The sequence below is a fragment of the Penicillium paradoxum genome, assembly GCF_028828445.1.
Source record: "Penicillium paradoxum strain IBT 22861 chromosome Unknown utg000006l_segment0_segment0, whole genome shotgun sequence".
NCBI lineage: Eukaryota > Fungi > Ascomycota > Eurotiomycetes > Eurotiales > Aspergillaceae > Penicillium > Penicillium paradoxum.
Genome location: NW_026643184.1, coordinates 2,082,547 through 2,107,526, shown reverse-complemented (window position 1 = coordinate 2,107,526; position 24,980 = coordinate 2,082,547). Strand labels below are relative to the sequence as shown.

At 41.2% G+C, this 24,980-nt stretch overlaps 5 protein-coding genes across 5 annotated transcripts; 2 read left to right on the top strand and 3 right to left on the bottom strand.

Moving 5' to 3' along the window:
- Positions 1–13,356: 13,356 nt before the first annotated feature.
- On the bottom strand, positions 13,357–14,997 carry N7457_007217 (uncharacterized protein; the record flags this gene model as incomplete). The annotated part of the gene is made up of 1 exon (XM_057178260.1): positions 13,357–14,997. One exon carries the CDS (start codon positions 14,995–14,997, stop codon positions 13,357–13,359), a length of 1,641 nt encoding a protein of 546 aa, XP_057030004.1.
- Positions 14,998–15,929: 932 nt separating this feature from the next.
- N7457_007216 (uncharacterized protein) lies at positions 15,930–17,915 on the bottom strand (the record flags this gene model as incomplete). The annotated part of the gene is made up of 4 exons (XM_057178259.1): positions 15,930–17,051; positions 17,105–17,195; positions 17,248–17,695; positions 17,747–17,915. 4 exons carry the CDS (start codon positions 17,913–17,915, stop codon positions 15,930–15,932), a joined length of 1,830 nt encoding a protein of 609 aa, XP_057030003.1.
- Positions 17,916–18,322: 407 nt separating this feature from the next.
- Positions 18,323–19,104, top strand: N7457_007215 (spliceosome assembly protein PRP11; the record flags this gene model as incomplete). The annotated part of the gene is made up of 2 exons (XM_057178258.1): positions 18,323–18,334; positions 18,409–19,104. The coding sequence occupies 2 exons, from the start codon at positions 18,323–18,325 to the stop codon at positions 19,102–19,104; spliced, it is 708 nt and encodes a 235-aa protein (XP_057030002.1).
- A 780-nt stretch (positions 19,105–19,884) lies between these two features.
- N7457_007214 (serine/threonine protein kinase CBK1) lies at positions 19,885–22,034 on the bottom strand (the record flags this gene model as incomplete). The annotated part of the gene is made up of 4 exons (XM_057178257.1): positions 19,885–20,197; positions 20,259–20,735; positions 20,834–21,337; positions 21,418–22,034. 4 exons carry the CDS (start codon positions 22,032–22,034, stop codon positions 19,885–19,887), a joined length of 1,911 nt encoding a protein of 636 aa, XP_057030001.1.
- Positions 22,035–22,980: 946 nt separating this feature from the next.
- Positions 22,981–24,545, top strand: N7457_007213 (Tim22-complex subunit TIM54; the record flags this gene model as incomplete). The annotated part of the gene is made up of 2 exons (XM_057178256.1): positions 22,981–23,071; positions 23,131–24,545. 2 exons carry the CDS (start codon positions 22,981–22,983, stop codon positions 24,543–24,545), a joined length of 1,506 nt encoding a protein of 501 aa, XP_057030000.1.
- Between the last annotated feature and the right edge of the window lie 435 nt (positions 24,546–24,980).

Genomic DNA, 24,980 nt, shown 5'->3' with positions numbered 1-24,980 from the left:
TAACGTAGCGTTAAAGTATACGAGTATCGATATAGTCTAGAAAGTAGTCTTAGTCCTTTTAAAAGCTTCTCGCGCTTCTTCTATAAAGATAAACCTTTCCTAGCGCTTATTTCTTCTCTTCTTTTATACGTCTAGCCCCTTAATTAGATCGTTAAGAGGGGCGCTAATTATCGACTATTTCCTAATAAAATATTAGTAGAAGTTAGCGAAGCCTATAAACTATTATATATTAAAGATATAGATTAGCTCTAGCTACTAACTTATCGTCTCTACTCGGGTAAAGTCTATAGTAACTCTATAGCGGGAGACGATAAAACCTAAGAAATCGACCCTCTCTATATAGAATATATACTTACTAGGTTTAATAAATAATCTCTATTTAATTAGGTATTCTAGTACTTCTTAGATATAGTATATATAGGTCTTCTTATCTTTTAAGAAGATTAGTATATTATTAAGATATACTATTAAGTAGATATTAATAAGTCCTACTAAGGCTTTATTAACGTATACTTAGAAAGTAGCGGGAGTATTAATAAGTTTAAATAGTATTACTATATATTTAAAATATCTATAGTAGTATCTAAATACTATCTTCTATTTATCTCCCTATTTTATATAGATCCTATAGTAGGTATCTTATAGATCTAGTTTAGTATAGATCTATACTCCTAATAATCTTACTAAGGACTTATTAATTAGTAGTAGAGGGTAGTAGTTCTTAATAGTAATCGCGTTTAACCCTCTATAGTCTATATAGAGTCTAAGCTTACTATCTTTCTTTAGTATAAAGAGGATAGGTATACCCGATTAACTCTTTAAGTATCGGATCTAGTCTTTTTTAAGGTTCTCCTTAATATATTAGTAGAGGACTTCTAACTTCTTAGCGGATAGTATATATACTAGTCTCTAAAGGGGTATTTTACTTAGTATTAGCTTAATTATATAATTATACTCTATATAGGTTAGAAGGGCTATAGTATCTTTTTTACTCGTTATAATAACTAGATCTTAGTATTCTAGTAGGAGTTTAGTTAGGGGTTATACTAGATAGGAGGTCCTATCTAAGCTTTATATTACCCTTAGTATTACTATAAACTCTCTAGTAATCTTATTAATATCTAAGTATAGCTCTTTAAGTATATCTTATAGTCTTACTTCTTCCTTAAAGTCTTCTAGCGAGAGGGTTTTAATCTCTAATAAGGCTATATTTCTATATACCTACTTATTAGTTACCTAGTTAATATCCGGATTTACTAGTCTAAGCTAATCTATTTTTAGGATTATATTATAGATTATTATATCTATAGCTTTATAGGTTATTTTAATAACTCTATAGATTCTATTCTAGTCTATTAGACTAAGCTATATTTCTCGGCTTCTATATAAAGAGATTTTACGTCTATCTATAGCTTCTACTAGACGGGTATTTATTATATATATCTCTTTTAGGTTCTCTTTTACTTATTTCTAGCTTACGAAGCTCTAGATTATACTACTATCTATTAGCGTCTTAGCTACCTCTATTAGGGCTCTAGTCTTAACGTCTAATATTAGTATATTATAGACGAGTACTTAGTATACTTTCTTATATTCTCTAAAAAGAACTATCCTTAATACTATAGGAGTCTATAGTATAGGATTATCTATTTTTTTAACTCTTCTACGGCTATAGCGTTTACTATAGCTTTCCTATAGTAGTCCTTTATATAGTAGCCCGGCTTATTATAGAAGTTATAGAATTTACTATCTCTACTCTAGTCTTATTTAGATCCTATAGTAGTTTTTCTACCCTCTATAGTAGTTATAGCTTACTATATAAGAAAGGCGCTATTTCTTTTAAAAGGTCTTCTACTAGATCTTTATAAGTCTATAGTATTTCTTAGCGTTATCTTCCTAGCCTTCTTAAAATATAATATCCTATTTAGTATTACTTTCTTAATTTAGTTATAGAAGGCTACCTAATTATCCTATTAATTTATAGCGGGGGCTATAAATCTTCTTACTTCGTCTTATACCTCCTTAATAATACCTATCTCTAAATAGTCGATTCTTATCTATTTAGTTAGTATATCTTTTAGGCGGTTATAGAGTCCGGTAAGCTTTAAAGTATATTAGTATATATCTTAGTACTTAGCTTATATTATCTATTACTAGTTATATTTAGCTTCTCGCTATATCTTAATAGGGTTAGTAATCTAAGTAAACGCCTATATTTTAAAGACTAATTAGGTAAATATTATATCTAGATTATTCCTATAGTATTCTATTTATATTATATTAACCTTTAGCGCTAGGAACTTAGTTACTTAATCTATTTTATATATATTACTAGTAAACTAGTTAGGGTATTTATTCTAAAAGGCTTTCTAGTTCGACTTAAAGAGATTATATTCGCCCGAACTCTCGGCTCTATATATTATTATATTATAGGGTATATATAGTTCCCTCGCTTTCTTCTAATAGGATAGATAGCCTTTAGTATTTTCTTATAATATAATTAAGTTTATATAGATAGCGTTAGGTAGTTAGTAGATAGTTTAGCTAGTAGTACTATCTAGTAAACCCTAATAGATCCTAGATCCTTATATTCTTACCTATAGGATTACTATATTTTCTTCTTCGTCCTATAGCTCCGCGCGGATCCTATTTTTTTCCTTTACTAGAGTTAGACGTCTTTTAAAGGTCTCTAACTCTTAGAGTTCCGCCTCCTTATCTACCTTAGTCGGGGTTATTAGATCCGGCGGGTTTCCTCCCTAAGGGTTATCGTCGACTTCCTATATCTCTATCTCTTCTAGTAGGGGTTATAGGGGTCCCGGGACGTCGTTCGTTTCCGCGATTAGGGCTAAGGTTCCCCTTAGGCGGTCGCTTATATATCGAGTCGTCGATATTACGTATTCTAATAGTCTAGTTTAATTAAGATTTAGCGATTAGAATATTAGGACTAGCGTGCTAACGGGTCCTAGTAGATAATATAGAACTAGAGTGAAGGAATAGTAGGGTGCTAATATATTTATAAACTAATCGCTAAAGAGCTAAGTTCCCCTAGTAGTCTCTATATAGATAACCTTTAGCGGGTTATAGGACTAGGTCACCTAACCCGGTAGGACTTAGTCTCCCTAGTATAGTCTCTAGCGGGGGGTCATACTACCCCTACTAGGTCACGGGTTCTAGGTCATAGGACTAGGCGGGATCCAGCTTATGAGGCACTCTCCTAGCAGAGGGCCGTAATAACTCGGCTCCGAATCATTTTCGTAGTCCCTACTATCTAAACTATCTAAGGGCTTCTTAGTAGATAACTTCCGCCTAGCTAATCCTTACTAAAAATTACTTACTATAGATAGATTACTAGAGATATAGTTCGCTTATTCGGGTATAAGTTCTAGTACTAATATAGGTATAGTTATATAGGCTATATATAATTATTAAGAAGTCTCTATTTCTTAGGTATTAGGAATAGTATCTATAATAAAAAAAAAAGTTAGATAATAAGAGGATAATAGCTAAATTTTAATATATTATATTAACTTACCCGGTAAATTATTTCCCCGCTTATTAGGAATATAGTCTAGGTCTAGCCCTAAAGGATATAGAATTATTTTCGCGGGGTCTATTAAAGGCACTAGCTCTAAGAAAGCTAGCGCGGAACTTCTACGATCTAATAAAATATTACCGGAAGCTAGTATAATTATTAGTACTAGTATTACTAGAGATTCGATATCTTTTATTATTTTAGGCCGAGTGGGACTATAGATATAGTTAATCTCGAAGTTAAATATATTCTACTTATAAGTTATACTAGTTAGTAGTAGTAACTATCCTAGGGGTACTTTATACGGTCCTAGATAGAAGCCGAATCTAGTAAAAAAAGACTATTAGAGGTATCGTAGTATATAAGGTAAGACGTGGTTAAGGGGTACGTTTTTTATACTTATAGAAAGCGGTAGGTTACTTAGGCTATAGTAGAACTTAATTTAATTAAGATCTACTCTTATTTCCTAGAAAGTAATAAGATATAGCGGAGATATAGCGGAGGTAGAAACTAGTAGATAATAAAGTAAGCTTAAATAAGGATATAGCGGTTACTAAGCTAGTATCTACGTCTATTCTAAATTATATCTAAAAAATAGGAAAAGAAGATTAGTTATCTTTTTTAATACCTAGGCGCCGCTAAGGTATTACTAGCTAAGGAATTATATAGTATATCGCCTTACGGACTCTATATAACCGAGAACTACGATAGTACTACCTCTTTAATACTATTCGCTACTTATATCGGGCGACTATTTAAGAGTACTCCGGACTAATCTAGCTAATCGGCCTCGTTAAAAGGCGCCTTAGGTCTATAGTAGCTACTATATAACGTTATAGCCTCTAAGACACCTTAGCTAATAATTAATAGATTAGGAATATATTAATAAGAAGAAATCCCTTAATCTAAGCGGTAGCCTTTAATTCGCTAATCACGTAAGCCGATTATATAAGCTATTAATTTCGTAGATATTTACGATATCTTAGGTTAGCGTTAAAGCTCCTTAAGGTATTTTTACGGTTAGATAGAGAGCGGAAGCGGGTCTAGTAAGCGACTCTCCGGCTATTTAATTAGGCGTTATCTAAAAGAGTAGAGGTAGTCGTTCTACGATATACTACGTAGTATTTATAAACTAAAGCCTAAGATAAAGAGCGGCTAGTTATTAAGTAGACCGAGGGTAATATCTATAACGGTTAAAAAAGCGACCCTATATAGCGTATATTATAAAACTAATAATATATTAAGTCACGTAGAACTAGTAAATTAAGGGCGATACGGGTGACTCGTATAGCTAGAGCGACCCGTTCGAATTTCCGTGAGTGGGGAAGTAGGCTATATTTAGGACCTAGGATTTTTAGCTGATAGGGGCTACGTTAGCCGACTAGAGATAGCGATAGTGGAACACAATGGAAGGAGAAGAGGGAAAGGGTGTAGGAAAGAAGAAAATCATCGTCGAGCGACGCACCGTAGGTTATATAGATAGCGGACGTCTGAGACGGGCGGTACGAGACGGTAGATACCGATCGGGGCTAGCGTAAGGCGCTAAACCCGTTACGGACAGGCTAAACCCGAAGTGGACAGACGCGATCCCTAATCGGGTGTCAGTCCCACAGGCGCTAAACCCGAAAGAGGGGGCGGCCGAAATAGGCGGCGGGCTAGCAAATCGCAATTCTACTATTATCTATATACTATATATTATTTATATTATCTAAATTAGTCTTATAGATTTACTTAGGAAGATAAAAGTATCTCTAAGTAATAATACTACTAAGCTAAATTAGTCTAATAACTATATAAGAGCGCTATATATATATTAAAGAAAGTATAAGATTATAGATATTTTTAATAAAGTAAGCTAATTTCTTAATATTATTTCTATATACTAATAGTCTATCTAGATTTATAGTCTTATTATTTATATTAATATAAGTCTATAGTGTTAAGATATATTCTATACCTTTTAAGATTAAAAGTCTAAACTTATTTAAATCTAGGATATAAGAATACGATAGAACTTAATATTTCTAATTTATTATTAAGAGTTAGAATATCTAAGCTTAAGTCTATATTAGAGTTAAATAACTCTTTATAGTTTAATACTCTAAATAAGGATAAGCTAACTTAATATCTTAATACTAGTTAGTCTTAATATCTATCTCGATTTATTATATCTAACTAATTTTTACATAAATTTAGTACTATAGCGTTTATTATCTTATACTTTCTAGAAAGATAGCTAATATAAATAGCCTATTCTCGTAAGTATTACCTATAATATTATATCTATTTTAGCTACTAATATAAATATAGAGCGGCTATTTAACTCTATATACGATATTTATTATTATTAATAAGGTTCCCTAAAGCTAAAGACAATCTAGGACATTATAATATTTATATATATAATAAGATTTAATCTATAGGAGAACTAGCGTCTAATTCTCTGGGAGTATCTAACTTCCTAAGAGATTATAGCTTTAATAGAGGTAAGTAGTATAGATACTACCTTATTTAAACTAATTAGTAATACTAAGGAAGATATAGTTAAATAAATCTAATTACTATAACGATCCACGTTATATATCGTCTTATTTATACCTTCCGATCTCCTAGATTGTTTACTTATTTCCTTTATCTAGATTGTTTGCTAGTTTTCCTTTATCTCTTATTTAATAGTAAATATTACTAAACCTATTTAGGATATATAGGTTTAATTAGTTTATATAGGAGATAGGGTATAAAGTCTTATCTCCTACTAGATCTCTCTCTCTTCTTTCCCTATCTTTGGTTTTCTCGTTTTTATACTCAATTCTCTCGTAGGTTGACTAATAGGTGATATAAAACCAAAGATCCTCTTTATAAAGTCCTATATTAAGAAGGGCACCGCTTTATAATACTATATAGAGAGTTCACGTATACTAAGCTTATTCTTAGTAGAAGCCCGTTTTTCGATTCTCCTTTAGATAGCTTAGTATCGTGCTTCGGACGAATAGAGACTAGGCTACTCCGGGTTAGTCTAATAAGCTAAGGCGGAGACTAACTATTCCCTTCTTTTCTTAACTCCTTTATCTTAATTTTTCTTCTTTTTTATTATTTCTAGATATAGATTTCTAGTATAAGTCTTTTTTTAAATCTCGCTTCTTTCCCTCGATCCTCGTTAAAATAGATTAATATTAATAATTTTAATAGCTTTATACTAAGCTATACGCTAAGCTTTATACTAAGTTTATAGCTATTATCGATAACCTTTAGTAGTAAATTCGATAGCTTAAGATCTAGTAAGCTATCTCTACCTCTCCTTCTTCTTTAAAACGCCTAAAAGCCTCCTTTTTAGATCTAGAAAAGTTTAGTAGTTAGTTATTTCGTTATAATATATAGGACGTCTCTATTCGTATAAAGTTAGCTATTAACGGACTCGCTATTAGAGATTTAATAGCTTAGTTTTACTATATCTTTTTTAATCTCTTAAGTTAAGTCTAAGCTATAGTTCTTCCTTAACTTTTAAATATATACGACTCCGGTATTTATAACTATAATACTATTCTCGATTAACTTCGACGCGTTTACGATAATCTAAATAAGACTTAAGAAGCTAAAGATCGACTTCTTTTAATTAAATAGGATTCTAATACTCTCGCCGCTTATATCGCTAAATTCGAAAGAGTTCTTTATAAAGCTTAAGGATAAGAGTAGCCCGATATTATAAAAATCTCTACTTTCTATAAAGATCTTAATACTTCCCTACGTAATAGACTTTCTTAATAGCTTAATTTACCTCGCACCTATCCCGAATTCCTTAAAATCGTATAGTAGCTCGCCGGTTATAATTTCTAGTTAACTTCTTCGAATACCTATACGGATAAAATAGATATTTCCGGTATTAATATTAGTATACTTTAGAGGGATGAACTATAAAGGGATAAGGACGAAATAGATACCGCTATTAAAGAGCTTAAGGTTAAGGGTACTTTCGATTACGATACTTTTAGGGGATTGATATTTATATAGCCCCTAGTGGCTAATTGTACAGCCCCTGCCTGAATTTTCAGGCTGGTGGATGATTGATGTCTGATTGGTGCCTGATTAATGCCTGATTGATGCCTAAAGATGCCTGATAAAATGACCCCCCCCCCCCCCCCTAGATATCATATGGCACTTTTCTTTCTGCCAGGTATAGATAAAGGGTGATAGTATAGTATAGCTCCCCCCCCCCTAACCCTTATGCTAAGCCCCCCACTGCCTGAATTTTTAGGTGTTGATGCCTGATAGTGCCTGATCAATCATATGACTTCTGAATATCTTTTTTCTACCACCTAAATATTATATGACCCCTCATTTTCTGCCACCTAAATTCCTAGATCATAGAATTCGAGTTTATATACTGAAAAATACACCTTTTATATCAGAAAAACGCGCTGATTTCTACACTAATAATGCCTTCTCTCCATATATAATGCTTATTGACTCATTAAGCTCGCTTCTTTACTTCTATTTTAGGGAGTTAGGTAGTAAACTCTTAGGTATTAAACTCAAAATTCTATGATTTTAGTAGAAAGGCGGTGAGAAAGGCGGTTAGGGAGAGTGTAAAGGACCCTAGCAAATCAGGTATCAATCAGGCATCAATCATCCACCAGCCTGAAAGTTCAGGCAGGGGCTGTACAATTAGCCACTAGGGGCTGTACAAATATCAATCCCCTAAATATATAGTAGATAGAAAATAGAATTAAGAATATACTTCAAAAGCTTCTATAGCCTTAGGATATTATATAATTATAAAATATTCCCTAAAGAAGTTTAGTCACTATAATTAAGATACTTAAAAATATAAGGTAAATCTATATAAATTATATATATTATAAGATTTACCTATTTATCCTATTTATAGACCTACGGGTGACCCTAAGGGTCACCCTCCGAGGGTCTAACCCCTAGGTAGACTACCCTTAGGGTCGGGAGGTTAGACCCTCGAACCGCCCTAGTAGCGGGGCGGTCCGAGGGTTATAAGGGTCACCCGCGGGTCACTACTAGGTCTAGCTACTACCCCTACTACTTCTACTTCTCCTTCTTCTTTGAAACGCCCAAAAGCCTCCCTTCTAAATCTAGAAAAGTTTAGTAGTTAGTCATTTCGTTACGATACGTAGGACGCCTCTATTCGTATAAAGTTAGCTATCGACGGACTCGCTATCGGTGATTTAATAGCTTAGTTTTACTACGTCTTTTTTAATCTCTCGAGTTAAGTCTAAGCTATAGTTCTTCCTTAACTTTTAACTATATACGACTCCGGTATTTACGACTATAACACTATTCTCGATTAACTTCGACGCGTTTACGATAATCTAAATAAGACTTAAGAAGCTAAAGATCGACTTCTTTCGATTAAGTAGGATTCCGACACTCTCGCCGCTTATATCGCTAAATTCGAAAGAGTTCTTTACGAAGCTTAAGGATAAGAGTAGCCTAACGTTATAAAAATCTCTACTTTCCGTAAAGGTCTTAATACTTCCCTACGTAATAGACTTTCTTAATAGCTTAATTTACCTCGTACCTATCCCGAATTCCTTAAAATCGTATAGTAGCTCGCCGGTTATAATTTCTAGTTAACTTCTTCGAATACCTACACTAATAAAATAGATATTTCTAGTGTTAACGTTAGTATACTATAAAGGGATAAAGACGAAATAGATACCGCTATCAAAGAGCTTAAGGTTAGAGAGATACTATTTGCATACCCCTAAAACCTACCTTTTCGCTATTTACATACCTATTTAAACCTTTCTAGGTAAGGTGCCTCTTAGTAACTGATTTCCCTCTAATTTTATATTTTACACTATATCCGCGTAGTACTCTCTACGCCCTATATACGATATCGACGCCCCCTAGCCACATTATATTTCATACTATATCATAATATCGCTGTTATAAAAAATAAGGCTATTCCTAGTTGCTAATCCTATATAAAAAGGGCTGATTTAATCGAGTTTTCAGGGTAGAAATAGGGGTTTTTAGGGTAGAAATAAGGCTATTCCTAGTTACTAATCCCGTATAAAAATGGCTGATTTAATCGAGTTTTTAGTGTAGAAATAGGGATATACAGAGTTTTTATAGGGTAGTTATATAACTCTAAAATAGGTATTGATTTTCAAAAATAGTACTAATCGACGATTTAGCCCTACTTCGTGCTCTATACTCCGTATCTTATCTCGATATCCTTATATCTTTATATCCTTATATCTTTATATCTTTATATCTTTATATCTTTATATCTTTATATCTTTATATACTATTACTAGTATAGAGTATACTAATGTATCTTCGTACCCTCGCTACTAAACTATACCCCCTTTCTAGTCTTTCGAGTGCCCTTTCTAAGGAATAAGCACACTTAATAAGTGGGCTAAACTAAATAGATTCGAAGTTATAAGGTTAAGATCTAATATAAAAGTAGTATATTTCTACTATAGTATTAGTCGTAAATATAGAGATAATCTTACCCCTACTAATCGGTAGCGGAAGCGATATACTAAAGTACTTAGGTATATATTCTATAGTACTCTCCGCCGTTAACTACTTCTCGGAGGTTTATAGGAGCTCTGTTAGGACCGGCGTGCTAGCGGGTCCTGGCAGGTAATATAGAACTAGAGTGAAGGAATAGTAGGGTACTAGTATATTTATAAACTAATCGCTAAAGAGCTAAGTTCCCCTAGCAGTCTCTATATAGATAACCTTTGGCGGGTCACGGGACTAGGTTACCTAACCCGGTAGGGCTTAGTCTTCCTAGTGCACTCTCTAGCGGGGGGTTATACTACCCCTACTAGGTTACGGGTTCTAGGTCATAGGACTAGGCGGGATCTAGCCTATAAGGCACTCTCCTAGCAGAGGGTCGTAACAAGCTCGTGATTAAGGACTCTTAGTATTAATATCCCCCTACCGACCTATCTACGCTAGGGATATACCGACGTATAGAAATCTAGCGGATACTCCCTTCTATCACTAGCTAAGTCCGGTAAGGGGTACTAACTTAGTATATCGTCGGCGCTTTACGTTAAATAGCGGAGGATAGTAATACTATATTATATATACGGAGTAGGGATATTAAGAACCTACGAGTAGGAATATAGCTATAATATCTTAAGGGTCGTACGCCTATCTAAGCTCTCCTTAAGGATCTCCCCTATAATAGAAATTAGTATATCCGCTACTAAGTATATATAGTTAATAACTCGCTAAGCACCCTTTTTATTATCTACGAAACTAGCGTTACCCTTCTATATACCTATCTATATATCCTATAGATAGACTATACGTATAAGACTAATAAGTAGAAGATACCCCTTCTAAATATTATCGGTATATCCGCTATTAGTAGGACTTTTTACGCTATATAGGTATTCCTTAGTAGCGAAAAAGAGGTTTTATACCGCTTAGTGCTTAGTTAACTAAGGGATATTTATTTATCCTTTTAAACTAGTACTAAGCTCCTAAGACTAATTCGCACTAGTACTAATAGACTACCGGTCTTATAGGACCTAACTACTACTAATTAGATTAGTCGCTCTTAAGGTAGTATAGTAAGTACTACTAAGCTTACTAGTACTAAACTTATTAGTCTATAGACTATCCTTATAGATAAAGAATAAGCTTTATAAAATATAATTAACTATATATATTTCCTATATACCCTATTTCCTAGAAAAAAGGCTAATAATTAATAGGCTTTCCTAAATATAGATACTATACTTTATATTTAGTATATTACCTATAATATAGAAAGTTATACTAGGCCCTATATCTATTATTACGTCCTCTATTAGCCTTCCGAAACCCGCCTTACTAATAATATAGTATATATTAAGATTAATATATAGTAGATAGAGATAAAGGATAACTAGTATAGTATTATCTATACCTAAGATACTAATAGTAAAACTAGAATAGAGGGTTAGTAGCTCCGGTTCTAGGATAAATATACCTACTTTCCCGAACTACTATAATATATAGATACTAAGTAGATTCGAGGGTATAGTAAAGCCTTTCTATAGTACTATACTAAGTATTTCCTATACTTTAATTAGACCTCTATATCTTATATTAAGTCTATATATCGCTATCTAAAGATCGACCTTAACGCCTTAACTAAGGATCTACTAGCTCTTACTAAAATATTTAAGTCTATAATTAAGCGATAGGCTATAAAGATCTCCTAGGAACTTACTAAGTAGCGAGATTAAAGACTTATTAGTAGCCTCTTTCTCTTTATATTTATTAAAATAGTAGTCTTAAAAAACGCTATTATAAAGGTATAGTATATTTTTAATTACTATCTACTATATAGTACTAATAAAAAGCCTATTCTATTAATATACTTTTAGTAGTTAATATTAATAAGAGAAATACTATATATTTACTATATTAACTAAGCCTAGGAGAGTAGTAAAAGCCTCTCCTAGGCTAATTTCTACCCTTAGTAGTAGATTTAACTAGTAGAGGCTTTACTAGCCGGGACCTAGGGGGTATATATATACTCCTTAGAACGGATAGTATAAAACCCCTATATTATATACCCCCGTAGTCGACTATCTATAAGCTCCTAGCCCTAGCTTCTATTATCCTAGGTATCTTAAGCCTTTAAGCGGTTAACTCACCGAGAGCCGTTACGATTTAAGTCTATACGCACTAAGGAAACTACGATAATCCGGCGGTTAGGAAGAGCGAGGTAGCTAGTACGGAGGCACAAGGATTAGACTATATAAGGGGAGACTATAGAGTTATTAGATAATAAGATCGCTATTAGCTAGGTAATATCTAGGAGGGGGTAATTAGATCTTAGTCTTATACGTATTATATCAAATAGTATCTTATTTCTATACCGTATAGTAAAAATGTAATATTTTTAGTATAAAACTCCGTGTTAAACTAGCGGCTAAATCGTCGATTAGCACCATTTTTAAAAATCAACACCTATTTTAGAGTTATATAACCACCCTATAAAAACTCTATATATCCCTATTTCTACCCTAAAAACTCGATCAAATCAGCCCTTTTTATACGGGATCAGTAACTAGGAATAGCCTTATTTCTGCACTGAAAACCCCTATTTCTACCCTAAAAACTCGATCAAATCAGCCCCTTTTATATGGGATCAGTAACTAGGAATAGCCTCATTTTTTATAACAGCGATATCATGATATGGTATGAAATATGATGTGGCTAGGGGGCGTCGATATCGTATATAGGGCGCAGAGAGTACTACGCGGATACAGTGTAAAATACAAAATCAGAGGGAAATCAGTTGCCAAGAGGCACCTTACCTAAAAGGGTTTAAACAGGTGTGCAAATAGTATCTCTCTAAGGTTAAGGGTACTTTCGATTACGATACTTTTATTTCCAGTCTTCAAACATCTAGGGACTAGATATATTCTTTCGTGGGGGAATATATGACGATCCACGTCATATGTCTTATTTACACCTTCCGATCTCCTAGATTGTTTGCTTGTTTCCTTTATCCAGATTGTTTGCTAGTTTTCCTTTGTTCTTCCAAATATTACTAAACCTATTTAGGATATGCAGGTTTGATTGGTTTGCATAGGAGACAGGGTATAAAGTCTTGTCACCTACCAGATCTCTCTCTTCTTTCCCCATCTTTGGTTTTCTCGTTTTTGTACTCGATTCTCTCGTAGGTCGACTGGCAGGTGACACTACTAAGGCTCTATCAACGTACGCTTAGAAAGTAGCGGGAGTATTAGCGAGTCTAAACGGTATTACTATATACTCGAAATATTTATAATAGTATCTAAATGCTGTCTTCACATATCGAAACCTGCATACTACCGATCCATGGGCTGTATACGGCGTGAAAGCTTGGATCGAAGTTCTCCATCATCATACAAAAGACCGATATCCGCACCTGGGTAGGGCGCGTCAAGTTCATCTTTCAACTTCTGTGCTGTTTCAGTGGAGAGCCACATATATCTCTCCACCATTCCCGGGTTTGCTAGCCCGCCTCCATATGTACCTCGAGTTTCTTCGTGTTCATTTCCACAGGGATATTGCCCATACCCGATCTCCATGTCATGATAGCTGACAGTGGGACCAGTGAGATCATCTCTAGGCTCCAGATCAGTCTGTAAGCCTGGTGCAGTGTGATCAAAGTCTTTGAAGTAGTGAAAGTCCGGGGGAGTTATGTCGCGCTCCTTCATGATTTCCTCAAGGTATTGTAGGTAGAATGGATTTTCACTTCGCCTGGCAGCCACATACAAGGATCTGGTGTAGGGGGGCTTCAAACTTCGGAATATCGAACCGTAATCACACATTATACAAGTGATCGCAACTTGATGTCCCATGGACGGACACTTTCGAACCAGATCAGCTAAAGTGTTCGCAGAGGGCTTCACGGGCCCCCATATGACCCACGGGAGGCAGTCCGAGTCATCGTCGATACCAGAGATATCATTGTTCATTATCATGCGGGCATTAATTGCAGTGCGAATCTCTCTACACTCCCGTTCATTGCCTTGGCTGAGCAATTTACCTGGGAGGATAGCCCGTCCAGGGTTTGTTTCCAGCTGATAGGCCCACCATCTGGCGAAGGTTGTACTGTGATAAATGCCACGAAGAACGCAATTGTATTCAAGTTTGGTTCTCAGCCTACGTGGGTGCATTAGTCGACTGTATCGATCCACATTGCCCTCCCACGCGGCCATCTGTGTCTGAAGGCGCTTCTCAAGATTTGGGAGATCAGGCGGAAGAGGCATCCACAGTTGATCGGACTGGCCTGGGCCCAGTTCAGCGTAGTCCTCCATTCCGCTGATATCCTTCAAGCTGACATCTTCAATGCCGATAAATCCATCTTCCTCGATGTCAATATCATCAGCAGTCGTCTCGGGTAAATTTTTTCCGGGGAGAACTCGCTGTCCCAAAGTCCATCGGGGCTTCATATCGCCATTCAGAAACACAGGCGTTCGTGGGGTTTCAAGATGAACGGATCGAGAGAAATCTTCCATGATAGCATATCGTTGGGGGGCGGACATGATAATCTTGTAGATTTCAGCGTCTTTGTCAACTTCGCGGGATTCTTCCGCGATAGAAACGTCAGGCAAAAGGTCCAATTCTTTGTAGAGATCTGTATAGCCTGCTGCAGCACACGCTCGGCCCACTTGATACCGCATAGGCGGATACCGACGGGCAACTTCGCGATATACTTCTTCTGATGCAAGGTCGGGATACCAGATACAGTACGGCTGAGAGGCAGGATTTTGTATATCGGGGATTATGTCACTCATTATTAGGCGAGCATTGCGGGCGCGGGAAAATTGATGGGCCTGGCCATCGTCGCCGGAGCATAGCTCAAGAATTGCCGGGCTTGTTGCAAATTGAAGTGAATCACGAATCCCACGGATAACTGCTCTCTGGTGCCAGAACGAGCTTAGATCGACGGGGAGATCCTCCCCTTTATTGCCGCAGCACATTGATCGGGGTCGCATGCAGGTATAGGTTTGCCGGAAGAGTCATACGCCTGCCTTTTCGGTAGAACGATATTGTATTGGCTCATAAGGCTGATACCGGACTTTTCGGTAGCCGCCATTAGGAAATAATACGGGCAGTGATGCCAGTGGCGGTGCTATGTGCAGTGACAAGTGGGGGAAAATGGAAGTTCGATGTTGAGAAAAAGGAAGGGGGACGTCAACTTCTCGAAGGACAGGATTGTGCTTCGACCAGAAAGTATTTATAGGCGAAGTAACCGTAATTTTTGATACAAAAATACGGACCCTCGCATAGGACGGAAAAGGCCGATCAAGAAAAGACAAGGCGGAAGTGGAGGTGTTGATTGAAATCAGGAAGCATGGCAGGGCCCAAAAACGAAGGGGGGCTCTATCAATCTGTATTCTAGTACTAAATTGACTACTCTATACATTTCCCACTTTATATTAATTAAACAGCACTGATGAATAACGGCAATGCGGTATAGATGGAATAACGGTGGGCCCTCAACTTCCTAAAATGCTCTCGTGTAGCCATATATTCTGCGGGATATCTTTCCTTTCGCTATATAATTTACCTTTGTGAACGTGTGGGTGGCTCCGGCTTTGTTTGACCATAATCGGGCCACTTAATTGAGATCCGTTGAGGCATCATTGGAGGCGTCAAAACCAAGGGGTGAGCACTAAAACGGAAAGGGAAAGATCTCGAGTGCCAGGTATTATCCGGTACATATGCGCATTTCTCACTTCAAGCTATGCCTTCACATCAATGGTTAGCAAGTAAAACTGCGGATTGAAACGTAAGTTGTATTGATATTGACGGCGATTATGCTTCGGTCCAATATTATTACCAGGAGCCATTCGACACTAGCTGCAAATAAAGAAATTATATTATGCCTCTTACTTCTACAGCAGAAGCACTACCTCGTAGAGACAGTGTCAAGAACATCAACCCGAATTCTCACCTCTCCCACCTCGCCCTGAAACAAGAACCCAATATCCCTCGTGGATTCAACTAGCTCAACCTCTCTGCGCACGAACCGGCTCGTATCAAGATCTTCGCCTGTCCGTTCAGGCCCAGGAGCAATATCAGGGCGATCCTCATCCTCACTATCCTCGTCACATTCAACAGCAGCGTCAGCGCCAGTTTCTTTTTCCACAGGATCCCACTCATCAGTTTCCCAGATCAACCGGAAGCCAAACGCTGGTAGTCCGAAGAGCCGCGATACCATGGCCTTGACCTGGTAGGTATCAAATGAACCGGGGATTTCCTTGATATGGCTTATGAATGTGTCATCCTCTTGCGGCAGACGGAACGCCATCTTGACTAACCGCGCAGCCACAGACCGCGGGTGGATCACCCTCGCCCCAGAGGAATCCGATATGATGGCTCTTGTGATTGTTGGCTCAGCATATAGCTCGCACAGCTCGCTGTACCGCGGGTGTGTAGCCAGAATAGCGGGCTCTTCTGTCTCGGTCGTGACGGAGAGTTCTTTGCCAATGAGGGAAAGGTAATACATTTCTGCATTAGAGCGATCTTGTGGTGAGATGGTGCTGTAGTTGAGGACTGTGAGGGAAGGCGGGAAGCGAGATAGAGTTAGCATGAATGCTTCGTCGATGGTCATTGGTTTGGAGGCGTCTGTGACGGATAATGGGAGGGGCGATTGGTCGAAGAGAGGATTGCCAGTGGTCCGGAGGGTGGTTAGCCCTGGGAATACGGTGGAAACTTTGTTAAGAATGCTCCAGGAGGTGATATTGTTGCGGGAAATGTCGAGAGAGCGGAGGGTCGGTGGAAATTGGAAATCTAGGGTTGTATCTGTGGTGTTTTCGTTCACGGTGCTGATACAGTTCCCACGAACAGATAGGTGCTCCAAGTTAGGAAGCGCGGCGAGATGCCGAAGAGCTGATATTGAGGCGATCTCATTGTGCTCGAGGTTTAATGTTGTGATAGTGCTGGGGAGGGGACAGGTTATCTCAGAGAGCTGGTTTGCAGATGCTGTGAGAGATGTCAAGTCGGGGAATCGAGATGCAATGGCAGCAATCTATATTCAAAGTTAGTTTAATAGAAGATCATTCACGATATTCAGGCACATACTTCGTCCCAGGTCAGCAAGGTTTCTTCTAAGTGTAGCTCGGTGATCCCATTGAACATCAAGTTATCTCCCAAAGCTTGGAATCGGTTGCCACTATGCCCTAGTCAGCCCTGCTACCGATAGATTGGTTGAAACCGAGACTCACCTCAACTTCAGCTTCTTCAGCTGCTTCAGCTGATTGCAGATATCCCAAACATCACGCCAGCGACTTAGTAGGTTTCGACTGAGATCAAGGTCCGTAATCTTGGGGCAAGTTTCTCCAATCTTGTGAACTGCTTCACTATGGGACGCTTGATCCTGGTCGTAGGATGCGATAACCCCGACAACTCGCAAGCCATCAAGCAGGACAATGCGCAATTCCTGGAGCTCAGCGAGCTGTTTCCGAATCTTGTCGAAGCCAACTTCTTCGACTACCTTGCCGCTAATTTCGATTGCCTTGCCTCGAGCTGTTCCACTCAACAAGGTATCATGAGAAAAGTCTTGTTCAGATTCAGAGGCATATTTCTCCCGTAGGGCTTCTAGAAAGCCCCGAGGCTGGTCTGAAGGCCTGGAGGGGCGAACAAAAGACCCCGCCGTGAGACGATTACTTTTGCCTGAGGAAGAATTAGCAACTATTTCAGACCCATAGATCATACCAAACGTACATGAGAAGTATCTGACGCCTTTATGCTCGCCCGAGTGCTTGCCTCGAGTTGCATCGTCCCATTCAACACCCAACCAGTCACCGGTGGTCCCTTGAACGGTGCCCACATACCGAATGGTACCCAAATGTCCGTCAAACGACTGACGTTGACCTACAGCTGGCACACTCATAGCTCCAGTTAGAATTAAAAGGTCATTGGTTTTCAAGTGTTTTGGAGCTGTTACTTTGTATTGTGATCGATGCATGTATGGATTCACCAAAAGACCCGCTTACATAACAATTGAAGCTTAGGTAGCCTGGATTTTGGACAGGCTGGGATATGTATTACTAGACACGATTTAGTAGATAGAATGTCCAATCTTGCTAGAACTCCAAGCAATCACTAAATTTATCCCTTTCTTGAAATAACAAGATGGCTAGAAGGGATGTGTTAGCATGTCAAGTAAAGCTTTTTACCAATTAGGAAGGCGGTATATGCGGGAACAAAAGGGCGATAAAGGCGGTCGACAATCTACCGCCTCCGTAGAACTCCTACGAGGTGAACTTGCAACTTTATTTGAGCTGCAGCATCAACAAGATGGATTACCAGGTACGTACATCCTGGCATAGCGCATTTTGCCATGACTTCTATCTAGAAACAAGAAATGCTAAAACGTCCACCAGAACCGTGCAGGCTCCAAATTCGGCGGCGGCGGCGTTGCCTCCAGATCCGCCACAAACGCCGACCGACGTGAGCGACTGCGCCAGCTCGCCCTAGAGACAATCGACATCGAAAAAGATCCCTATATCTTCAAGAACCATCTCGGCAGCTTCGAGTGTCGACTCTGCCTGACAGTCCACCAGAACGATGGCTCCTACCTCGCCCACACGCAGGGCCGCAAGCACCAGACAAACCTCGCCCGCCGCGCCGCGCGCGATGCGCGCGAAGGCAAGAACCAAGATCCGTCGTCCATGCAGGGCTTCGCTGGCGTGCAGGTCAAGAAACAGCTGATCAAGATCGGCCGGCCGGGATACAAGATTACCAAGATCCAGGACCCTCTGACGCGCCAGCAGGGACTGCTGTTCCAGCTGCAGTTCCAGGAGATCACGCCTGGGGTTGTGCCGCGCGTGCGCTTCATGTCGGCCTTTGAGCAGAAGATTGAGAATCCGGATAATAAGTACCAGTATTTGGTCGTTGCGGCGGAGCCATACCAGACTTGTGGATTTAAGCTACAGGCTAAGGAGATTGATCGTCGGGACGAGCGCTACTGGACTTGGTTCGATGAGGATAGTAAGGAGTTTTGGATCCAGATTCTGTTCAAAACTGAGCGCGAAGAGAGGTTCAGTGGCGTTCCCGGGTTGGCGCCTATGCAGTCGTGATCTGTTTTTCAGCGACCTTTCTACCCGGTTCTTGGGCTTGCTCTGCATTGCTTTCGGTACGCACAACAAGACGATGGTCTCTACGGCGGGAATCAGGATAGGCGTTTCGGGGTTATTCTTTGTGCATATCTTTCTTATCTCGAGCGATCAGCTTTTACGACAATTCCTATGCAATTGTGATGGTGACTATACCGTCAACAATATCTCAAGATTCCGGGGTTTTTTTTGGCTTGATAGATTTTACGTAGCTGGCAAATATACCTAGTCCATAACACAGCCAGCATAGCCCTATAAATGGCTATGGTATTGCTTCTGGCCGAGTACTCGTAGTTCATTTTGATTGCTACTTTACATTGGACTGCGACTCCACTGAAGTGTAAGTACATAGTCAGAAATAAGTCCATTTAATTCTTTAGGATGATCCCGACCATCCCAGGATGTGTCTAACTAGATCAAAGTTAAGATTGCAAGATGGCACTACCCTTCTCCGCTAGATCTCTCCGAATATGTGAAAGGTATGTGTGTATCGTCTTGAGAAGGATGCAAAGCGTTAGATACATATGGACTATGTATCAACAAGTGAAACCGAAGATGGGTCATGATTCGGGAAAACAACATCGCGCTGATATGCTCAATGATAATATGTAACGAGATGAAAGCAAATCCGAGCTTTTTTTTCTTCTGACCGACGATAGAGTACATGGAAGAACAAATGATGCAAGCCCTGCTTGCTTCCATTGTTCCCAAGAGTCGGTCAGTCTCGGAACACAACGAACAAACCTAATTGGTTTGGAAGGCATTGAAGGCCTTGTAGGTATAACCGATGAATGGCAAACTCATCTCGGCTTCCTGTGAGTCTGGCATGGCACGGGCCTGAGCACGGTGAATTGCGCTGGTATCTTCCTGAGGAATTTCATCAATGGGGAAGTACGACACATCGATGTTTGAGCTGAGACGCGGCTCGAAGGGAGCACGGATGCCACGCAGTTGATCCCAAACAACACCCCTGAAGAAGGGGTGGTTTTTGATCTGTGTGGCGCCTCCGTGCTGACCACCTTCGCTGCCAATACGGTGATCCGGGTCACATAAGAAGCTAGACGATCCAGTTAGTTTGATTTTTCTTCTTGGTTCTGCGGAGTAAGAAAAGCGCTTACTTTCGGATCAGTCCCTCGGAGTCACGCGAGAGAACCAGTTCATCAGGGAAGTACAAGCACTCTCTCCAGTTGACAATCTTCCGGTAGGTGTCATTGGTGTCTTCAGCACAGAACGGAGGCCAGCCCACGAGACATTCGAACATGATAGCACCAACAGACCACCAATCGCAGAGATAAGTATAACCCTGACCGTTAAAGATTTCAGGAGCAATATAATCCGGAGTTCCGACTGTGGAATAGGCCATGGCACGACGAGACTTCCTCCAGGTGTTGATCTGGCCACGGTTGGATACTGTCAAGTTAATGGCATCATTGAAGTAGCCAGAGTTGCGGTTCCGATCCTTAGAAGTAGAGTTCTTGAGGAGATTCTGATAATAAGCGTTGTCGTGAGTCTTCTTGCCTCCAGTTGATAGACCGAAATCAGTCAGTTTGACGTGGCCACCCCGGTCAAGCAAGATGTTGTCAGGTTTGATATCACTGCCAACGAAAACTTATCAGTATGAGATGATTTTACGTGTTGGCATGACGCCCAATGCCAAGGTCCCAACTGGTACCAAGAACCAAAAATCACTTACCGATGGAGGAAACCAAGCTTGTGTACGGCTTCAATTGCCATCACGACCTCGGCCATGTAGAATCTGGTGATATCCTCAGAGAAGATTTCATACTTGATCAACATGGTCATCAAATCACCACCAGGCAAAAACTCCATAAGCAGGTAAAGGTACGCAGAATCCTGGAATGATGCGTGTAGCTTGACAAGCCAAGGGTTGTCCTTTGAATCCGCCAGAATATCACGCTCGGCACGGACGTGGGCCAGCTGATCCTTCTTGAACATTTCCGTCTTGATCAATGACTTGAGGGCATAAATCTTGCCATCGGTCTTGCGCTGCACGAGCTTGACCTCACCGAAAGCACCCTTTCCGATAATCTTGATGGTCTGGAAGTTCGCCGGCGTCTCCTTTGTGCGCAGGAATCGAAGGAAGTCGGATTCTCTCTTGGAAATCACATCGGCATCTTGGCGCTTCTTCTCCATGGAGACGTTAGGTTCACGGATCGTTTTGTCGAGTTCCGCAGAGCTGCGAGGACGAACAACCTAGTGTTAGCCAGAAACCCGGGACATCGTTTCAATAAGTCCACCGAGGGCATGAAAACTTACCGCATGTTACGGTCACGGGCCCGCTCGATATTCTCGTGGAAGAACACCGTCACCAACTCTTTTGCCGCTTTTCCTCGCTTATGCACATTTTCCGAGTACCGGTCGGGGAAGCGCTGCAATTCTTCATTCTCGGAGGGCGGGCGAGGACTGCGGGGCACCGGGGGGATCAGGTGTGATGCTTGACCTTGTGCTTGAGCGGGAGAGCCGCCGGCGGTGCGAGGCCGCTGCGCTGGGGAGGCAGCCCGGTTGTTGTAAAATCCTGCACGGTTTGCGTTGAGGTCCTGGTTGGAGAACTGCTGGATCAGACCGTTGGTACCGTCGGGGTAACCCGGGCGTGTTTGGTAGGCGGGCTGGGGAGATTGCAGCGCTTGCTGTTGCGCGTACTGCTGTTGCTGGGCATATTGAGCCTGTACCTGTTGGGGTGGGTAATGGTTGGGCATGAAGTAGCCTGGGGCATAAGCTGGGTTGGAGGGGTCGACATATTCCTGAGCCCCCTGAGTCTGATAGATGGGCTGAGGGAACGCGGAGGGGGTGGTGGGATAGGCGCGGTTGTTGGCATTGTAGTTACGGTCGTAGCCGTAATTCATATTATTCCGGTTATTGTTGTTGGGATCCATCTTGACTTGAGTTCCCACAGGGACTTTTCAAGTAAAGTGAGGGAGAAGAAGGATGGATTGGGGGAATTTAAGACGAGGGCGGGGAGTTTAAAGAAGCGGTGGCTCAGGAGGCAATCTAGCCCCAGTGTGACTGGTTGACTCTTGTTTACACCACTCAATTGACTTGAAACAACAGGATGGGTTCCTAATGTCAGTGATGGCTTTTCTTTCGTCCAATTATTTGTTCGAATCCACAGGCGGCTACCGAGTACTGGATGATTGATGTCGCTCTGGGTGTGTTCAGATCTTTCTACTCCGTACTACCAGCTGAACCTATTTACGCAGTTGGCTTAGAGCATCCAGTAGATCACTGACAGCTCTCTGACGGCCTCTTTAGAACATGAAACTGGAATCCAGGGGGGGGGCATTGTGCACAGAATATGTACCTAACGGAGTACCTACATGTAGGTACTCCGTTAGGTATTTCGGAGGTCCTTACGGAGTAGACATGTCATGACAAGAATTCCAGTGTGGACTGTCAGTACATGAGAGGAATTCTCATGACACGTCGGGTACCTTTTTTGGCCTTTCTCGTCCTTCTATCTCCATTGTGAAACAGGAGTAATTTCCCGCGGGCAATAGGTAACAAAGCCCTATAATGGACCCGGAGAAGGCTGTATGTAGTGCGGATAGAAGAGTTTCATGACTCGACTACAGACCCAACACGGCCATCAGAAGATATAAAAACCAAAGTAATAATTTGCACAGAAATCGAACAATCAATGCAATGATACCCACCTCTCATATCTCGAAGTCAGTACTACTTCGACTGCCCGACTCGGACGTTTATACCAAATCACGTGTAGTCGGACTATTGTAATCCCGAGTCAACAATTTTCCCCGAACGAGCATGCCCCGGGTGTACGTTGTTGATCCGTACAGATCATTTCACTCAGTACACAGCCCAATGGCAGACTCCTCGAGCTCTGCTGCGCCTGCAGGCGCTACAAAGCCCCAGGCGGCCCCGAAGCCGCCTAATCCTGCGTTCAAAATGATGGGTACGATCATGTTCCCCGGATCTCAACAGCCGAAGATGCTAATACGCCATGATCAATAGGTCTGCCGAATATGCGCTTCAAATTGCCCTCTCGCAACTGGATGATCTTCTTGACCATCACTGGATCATTCACTGGTGCTCTTATCTATGACCGTCGGGAGAAACGTCGCATCCAACAGAAGTGGTCGGAGCTTGTGGCTCACATTTCAAAAGAGACTCTGCCCGTTGACCAAATGCGCCGGAAAATGACAGTCTATCTTTCTGCACCCCCAGGAGATGGCCTGCGCGTTGCTCGGGATCATTTCAAAGAATATGTCAAGCCGATCCTGGTCGCCGCGGCATTGGACTACACCGTTGTTGAAGGCCGACGTGAAGGCGACGTAAGAGCCGGCATGGCGGAAAACATTCGCAAGCTGCGCCGAAAGGCCGGCGAGCCCAGCTCAACCGTCGAAGAAGTCGGTGTGGAGGCGGTCGTTGCCGCCACCCGGGCAAACATGGGAATCAGTGATGAGCCTGGCCCCAAGGGCGATTTGGTTATCGGCCGTCACACCTGGAAGGAATATATTCGTGGCTTGCATGAAGGATGGCTTGGCCCCTTGGATGCGCCACCTCCACCCCCGGAGGAAATGATAGTTGATGCTATCGAGGACACCAGTGCAGAGAAACCCGTTGGTCTCGTGAACCCCGAGATTGCTAGCATCGATTCCCCCGAGTTCTCCGAAGATCACAAAGAGCCGATCCCCGAGCCCAAGGCCGAGGAGCCAGAGAAGGAAGAAGAAAAGCCGGAGAAGGAAGAAGAGAAGCCTTCCAAGCCCACCGGTCCTACTCCCGCATACATCTACCCATCCGAATACTCGTCCGCCTCCCTTCCCTCCACTCTCCCCCAGTCATTCGACAGCTCCACCCCAGTCGAATTCCCTCACCTCCTCGGCTTCCTGAATACCCCTATCCGTATCTACCGCTTCCTCACACAACGCTACCTTGCCGAGGATGTCGGCCGCGATGTCGCCGCGCTTGTTCTCGCCAATAGCGCCCGTCCTTACCGTGACGACAGCTTCAGCGCAGACTCCGAGCCCACCGGCGCCAGCGTTGACCCCACTCCCTCCCCCGACAGCTCGTTCGCAGACCTCCCCCCTCGCCAATACGAGCAGCAAACCGTGATGGAGGCTGCCGAGAAGGAGTGGCACAAGTCTGTGCACAAGCGCGAGGAAGACGAGAAGGAGCGCGAGTGGCTTGATGACGTCGTGCTTGACCAGCGTATTGCCTCACGCATGCAACGCGCCATTCTCTCTCCCGAAGACGAAGCCCGCTCTCAGCGCATCGCCGAGCTCCAGGAATACATTCTGGGCGAGGAGCGACCAGCCCACATTCCTTTCTGGCAGCGCATGTGGATCGACTACGGCTACGGCGAGAGCGAAGAGGCTCTGAGACGTAAGCCCATTATTGGTAACCTTGACGAAGAAGATGGACAGTAAAGAGATATCTCCCATTGTTTGAAGTTTGTTCGTTTACTAGAACGGTTACGGGATAGGTTCTTTCCCTGGCATTGTTGAGCACGGCATGTGTTGGTCTGTTTGTTTAGCATATTGTGACTCCCTCCTCGGCTTGTATATTAAAGGCGCTCTTTTTTTTTCTGTTCGTTTAATGTCCCACTCTAGAAATGTACATTGATCCTCTTATGGAAACGGCGCTTCAAGTTTGGAGTAGATTTGTTCTACATTTAGCCCTCACTTTCTTGGCAATAGATACCAGTACATTGTGTTTTTCCAGCATCTTTATACTCCACATGGCACTGGCCAGGATCAGAGTATATTTCTTCCCCCCTCCCCTTTCCTTCCTATGTCTTTCTCTATGTTCTCAATCCTTTTACCCCCTGTCCCAACTGCTGTCATTGCTCTATATCGCTAAAT